The following is a 6,675-nucleotide window of genomic DNA, read 5'->3' as shown; positions in this document are numbered from 1 at the left end:
CTTTGTGCATGGGTACCGAGAGGGCAATAAGGTTGCCGACAGCCTTGCGAAGGCAGCCTTGATACACCCCTGTGGCCTGCGAATCCTCGATGAGATTCCCCGAGAATTACAAGAACTCTTTCTTCTTGACAAGCTTGGCGCAAATGTACCCAGACGCGTTCATAGAGACACCTCTAGAGTTCTTGGCCATCTTTAGTTTCTGTTTGGGTTATACCCTCTTCTTGGAGCAAAAAATATATATACATATAAAATAAATATTAAAAAAAAAAAAGACAAAGGGGAGCTACGGGTTCCCTTTGACCTTTGTAAATGATGTGGGATCATTTTGATCCCACATTGAAAATGTTTAAAATGAAAGAACTCCTCTATATAAGAGGATCAATGCTCTTCTTACAAACATAATTGCTTGCCCATCAACGTGGGCAAGTATTGAGAAGTTAAAATGTTCTTATTTAAGAAATCTTAGTTTTGTCTTCTTATTTTAGTTTTATTTATTTATTTATTTATTATTAGTGGGGGTTGTGAAAGATTAACCCAAAACGTATGTGTTGTATTAGTTTTTTGCTGTTTGGAGCAAATTATTGAGTTATTATATTCTACATCATCAAATTAAAATGGAACAAAAATTAGGTAAAAATATCACTGCAAATAAAAAATGAATCTAATATTACTAATTCACTGAAAATATAAAAGGAAATGAATATTAATAATTGACTACAAATAAAAAATAATCCATAATTGATTAAAATAAAAAAGTATATGGTCAGATCATTGCATTTTAATTAAAAATAGAATGAAAATTAAAAATTGGAGGAAAATATTTCAATAATAATATTATACTTTATCAATAGTAAATGCATATTTTTAAAAATAGTAAATGTAAATTAAAAATTGAACGGAAATATTTCAATAATAATATCTACATCATGAATTAAAAATGGAACAAAAATTAAGTAAAAATATCACTGCATTTGATATTCTAATTGACTAATTGATTGAAAATAAAAAAAAAAAATAATTGACTGAAAATGAATCTGATATTACTAATTGACTGAAAATATAAAAAGATAACTAATTGAGTGATATTCTACCATTATATATTTTGACCCAATTAACTCGTCCTGATAGAGTGAAGGTGTTAGCTCTAGACAAAGATGAACAAGATTGTGTTGCCACTACCAATGTCGTCTACAAAGAGGTTTCAATAATATGTAAATATACTTGGTGATATTAAGTTTTTTTTTTTTTTTTAAATGAAAAATTGCTATATAGCTAGACAAAAAAAATAAAAATAAAATATCTTCCATACAAATGAATAAAGATAGCAATTCATTTTTATAATTAAGTTGTTAGAGAACGAGCACATTTGCCTGATTTATAAAAATACTAAACAATGATGAATAAAATCTTCAAAGTTATAGCACCGGCACCGCATCTAGACATTAACTATTAATTTGAGCAATTATTTGCACAAATTCAAGAAATGATAACATCAAAATATATAAACGATCCAAATCATATTTTTAATTGCACTATATAATATTTGATGCTCTAATAATTTAAATAATTATATATCGATTCATATATTCTTAATATATTACAACAATTCAGTTCCGTGCATCGCACTAGTGTAAATACTAGTCTTTATAAATCAAAGGTACTTGGAGGATATTTTGAATATTATTCCAATGTTCAACTCTAAGAGGAGCGTTAGGTGTTGCTAGTAATTTCATTGCAATGACAATGTTAGTCCTAATGCAAACATGGAATTTCTGATTTTATGATAGTGCTCCACTTAATCGCGTTTGCACACATTTAATTCGCGTTCGCACACACTTAATCTAATCTAGACCATTAAAAAATATTAGATGGATACACACGATTTGTTCTCACGTTCTCACCTAAATAAGTGTTCTCATAGGATCATATATATATATATATATATATATATATATATATATATATATATATATATATATATATATATATATAGGGTTGGGTTCACATGAGGTTCACAATATATAGAGGACTGTGTAGACTAATTACGGGCACACAACAAATTAGTACCATACACACAATTTAGTACACAAGAATACATGTAAACATCAGGTTTCGAACCCAGGCTATATTAATTAATAAATCTATGCACACGAAATACAGACTAATGGCACACGACTACACCAGTGCGCACAGTCCTCTATAATATAGTGGTCCTCATATATATATATATATATATATATATATATATATATATATATATATATATATATATATATAGGGTTGGGTTCACATGAGGTTCACAATATATAGAGGACTGTGTAGACTAATTACGGGCACACAACAAATTAGTACCATACACACAATTTAGTACACAAGAATACATGTAAACATCAGGTTTCGAACCCAGGCTATATTAATTAATAAATCTATGCACACGAAATACAGACTAATGGCACACGACTACACCAGTCCGCACAGTCCTCTATAATATAGTGGTCCTCATTTGAACTCAACTATATATAGGCTATTTTTCTGGTGTGAACCATTATTAACATGTGAACTTGTGAACCAATCCAGTGCGCTGATGTACTTAATCCTAAGGCCCAAGATAACATCCGCACATCACCCCCCTTGCACCACGTAATATGTGATACACCCAGTGTCCAAGAGCAACCAGACTTCTCCCTCCCACGCACCAAGCATTTGAATTGAGATTAACACTGCTGCGGTTCGAACACCTCTTCCGTAAAACACCCGTGCGCGAACAACGTAGGATGACGACAATCAACCCCGATGCCGGCGGCGTAACAGGTTTGTGAATAATTATTCCCATGCATCGCTACCGCACTGTTTTTGTTCCCCCCGTAACATCCGATCGGTGTTTGTGCAGAAGGCGTCGCGATGATGACGGACACCGAGACTGAACCAGGCGTTGCTATGGGTTTAACATCGACTGGCCAACAACAATGGACCCCCATCGTGAACGCTTCCATGAGGCCGACGCAGGGGCGTGTATTTAAAACACTCAACGAAGGTATCCAGTGCTATATCAACTACGCTCGAATGAGCGGGTTTGATGTCCGCCAGAGTTCCGTGAAGCGCGACCGAGACGGGAAAATCTACTCGCTATTTGGTGTGTAGTCGGCAAGGGGTGAAAGGTGGTGGTAATAAACCTCCCGGTAATGAGCGGGTACTAGGTGGGAGAGAGAAGCGGGAGCGGCGCCGTCGTCTTTCTAATAGAGTTAATTGCGGAGCCAAGATCGGCTTTACAAAAAAAGGCTCCGGCGAGTTCAAAGTGGTCGTTTTGGTTGAGGAACACACCCACAAGTTATGCTCAGAGCCATCAAAAGTTTTTATGCGAATTAACCGACAACTCAATGTGGTCCAACAAGCTTTTTTTAAGTAATTGTGTTAAAGCTAACATTGGTTCTTCAACAGGATTACGATTCTGCAAAGAGGCGACCGGATCGTATGCTAATATCGGTGCAACCGACGTTGAATTCCACAATTTTAAACGGGACGTCCAAAGCTACGTCGATGTAGCTGATGGCGAGATGATTATTGCAACATTCAAGGCAAAGCGCGAAGCTTGTAGTGACTTCTTCTTTGAATATGATCTGGATGAAGAGCACCGGGTATCACGACTATTCTGGGCTGACCCCCTCAGCAGGCGGAAATTTTCTTGCTATGGCGACAACATATCTTTCGATGCAACTTATGGCACGAACATGTACTAATCAAATATAATACTTTATAATTTATAATCCAAATTATATTAAATAAATTCCTTGGAAATCCAAATTAGCAGATGATTAGCAAATGATTAGTTAATCACTCCATAGTAATTTCCTTGCAATTACTAATTCCCAAGGCAGTACTGTATTGCCATCGCCATTTCCAAGGCAGTACTAATTGGGATTAACTATATTGCAAGAAATATATTAACTAACTGCCTTGGAAATTACTAATTTTTTGATGCAATGGCAATAGCAATACAGTACTGGTAATGGAAAATCATAATTTTTTTGTTTTTCTGTTATGTTATTTTTTTTGGGTTTTTTTTTTTTTTTTTTTTTTTTTTTTTTGGTTGGAGATTTCACCCCTATCGCTACTGTATATATGACCGTATTGTGAATTGATTTTTGGGCACGTCACACATCACTTCATATTGTGCAGGTACAGCATGGTGTTTGTGCCGTTCACTGGTGTGGACAACCACAAGCGATGCATCACTTTCGTGGCCGGTCTGTTGACTAAAGAAGACGCTGACTCATATAGCTGGTTATTGAAGCAATTTATATGTGCAATGGGAAAGAAGCCAGCGTGTGTTGTGACCGACCAAGACCCCGCTATGCGAATTGCTATCGAACGAGTATTACCAGAGTGCCGCCATCGCTACTGTATGTGGCACATCATGACAAAGGTTAATGAAAAGCTCGGCAGTGAGTTAGCTAAGGACAATGAGTTCCGCAAGAAACTAAATGCTATCGTTTGGAATGAGACAATCGACCGTGTGGAATTTGAGGCGAAATGGCAAATACTAATGGATGAATACAATCTATCGACCCACCGTTGGTTTTGCAAAATGTATGCGGAACGAGATAGTTGGATCCCGGTTTTTTTTTCAGATTTGCCCATGAGTGGGTTGTTGCGTACCACATCACGATCAGAAGCAGAGAATGGCGTATACGGTAAATTCACACGCCCACATTCTAGTTTGGTAGAGTTCTACATGCAATTCGAGAGCGTGTTGGGAACACAACGCTACAGGCAAGATAAATTGAACGCACAGTGCGAGGGATACCTGCCAGAGTTTAAAACACCTTTAGCACTCGAGCGACATATTGCACAGCTATTCACAATCACTATTTTTTACGAGTTACAGAAAGAAATAGAAGCTACTTGTTTTTATTGTTCTGTGGTCGGTGTACGACAAGATGGGGACAACACTTATTACGACATTGATGGTGAGTGCGCCATTATTTCGACCGTGCACTACAAGGTAGGTGGTATTGGAACGTCATGCAGCTGCAAGTTGTTTCAAAGAATGGGCCTAGTATGCCGACATATGTTTGTGGTTTTCAGGGGTGCCCAGTTGGAACAATTACCGGCCGAGTACATTGTTAGCCGTTGGTGCAAACACTTAAACTGTGGTGCATGCAGGGGCCTCCCGTCTGATGGTGATAAACCCACACCCGCAACAACCGAACGGCAAACACGTGCGTTGGGTTAGTAGGTAATAGCATCGAACGGCAAACACGGATGGTGGCGGTACTTCAGGGTCTTACTGCAGAATTTGCTAGTGACGGTATATCTGTGACCCCGGTTAAGGGTAACCGTGCTGCAATCCAGGCATTATGTGGCGTGGAGCCACCACAATCCATAACAATCCAAGCCCCAGCACAAGCAAAAAACAAAGGTACCGGGAAACGCATTAAAAGCAATAGGGAGTTAGCCATTGAGAAAAATGTGAAACCCGGCCGAAAGTGCGGGATTTGTGGCAAATACGCCCGCCATAATGCTCGTAGTTGTCCATCAAAGTAGCATGCTAGCAAATTTGGAGTCTGTTTACATTATTTTTAATTCAACTTTAGATTAGCTACAAATTCTGTATGCAATTCGTTTACCTCATTTAAATAGCATTGGTATTTTTAAACCATTACGGTGCTCAATTCAGCTTGCATAACAATTCACAATTAATGTTGAATTTGATCGCACAACTTTTTGTGTGGATGGTTGAAACTGTTTTCCAGTGTGTTGCTTGTCTATTAATCACTTTTCCCTACCGAATTGTTAGTAGGGGTTGTTTAGTATAGTGCATTTGTGGTACTGATTGTGCACAAAGAATATTACCCAAATGATAAAAAGGCATTTGATTGAATGGCAGTGCATAATAGTGCCCATCTCAAGTTGGCCCCTAAGAATGATACATATATATAGATACATAATATATGATACTCGGTTGGCAGTGCATAATAGTGTGCATATGATACCCAATTTGTCTTTCCTTTTTAATTGAGGGAAATTTCCAAAACTGAGCAAATTATATAATATATATGCAATGAAACATTCTGGAATTTTTCAACATTGAGTTTATTGGTGGTGCACCTCTGGTTTGTTAGTAGTGCGCTGCCGTTGGTTTATGACCAGATCACTAAATAACAAATAGCAACAAGGAATTGATAATTACTGGGAAAACCACCTTATTTCTCAAAAAATTCTAGCAAAAAATTATAGTTCGCTGATGCATACCCTGCCTGCGATAATTTAATCAAAACATCCAAGCATACCTTGCCTGCGATACTAAATACCTGCTGTACACAAAAAAGGAAAACCCCCACCCAGATTGGAGGTTTACCTACTAGCTAAAATGTATTTACCCCATCACCCCGTAACGATCACCGATGCATAGTTGCCAACCTTTTACCTTCAAACCCCGCAACGCGTGCTGCAATCTTGTTTGTATGAGTGTTTACCACACTGAGCAGGATATTATGCATGTAGCGCTGCCGTAAGTTTAGTAGTTGCATAGCATCCCCCCGCACCAGGCCAGAATCCCAGCTCGCATACCCCTGCCCGGCATATGACTCCATGTGTCGCATCGTGAAGACCCCCGACTCCGATGTTGACGTGGTATCCCTCCACGACATCTGCATCCTCTTTGGTTTCATCATT

The 6,675-nt window shown here is 37.8% G+C and overlaps 1 protein-coding gene across 1 annotated transcript; it reads left to right on the top strand.

Moving 5' to 3' along the window:
* The first annotated feature begins 2,774 nt into the window (after window positions 1-2,774).
* LOC109162717 (protein FAR1-RELATED SEQUENCE 5-like) lies at window positions 2,775-5,147 on the top strand. Its single transcript, XM_019311401.1, has 5 exons — window positions 2,775-2,811; window positions 2,891-3,034; window positions 3,439-3,730; window positions 4,177-4,967; window positions 5,086-5,147. The coding sequence occupies exons 1-5, from the start codon at window positions 2,775-2,777 to the stop codon at window positions 5,145-5,147; spliced, it is 1,326 nt and encodes a 441-aa protein (XP_019166946.1).
* The last annotated feature ends 1,528 nt before the right edge of the window (window positions 5,148-6,675 follow it).

This window comes from Ipomoea nil, unplaced genomic scaffold (assembly GCF_001879475.1).
Source record: "Ipomoea nil cultivar Tokyo-kokei standard unplaced genomic scaffold, Asagao_1.1 scaffold2957, whole genome shotgun sequence".
In the NCBI taxonomy this organism is placed as follows: Eukaryota; Viridiplantae; Streptophyta; class Magnoliopsida; order Solanales; family Convolvulaceae; genus Ipomoea; species Ipomoea nil.
The sequence above is the reverse complement of the archived record's forward strand: the minus strand, read 5'-3'. Positions and strand labels throughout refer to the sequence as shown.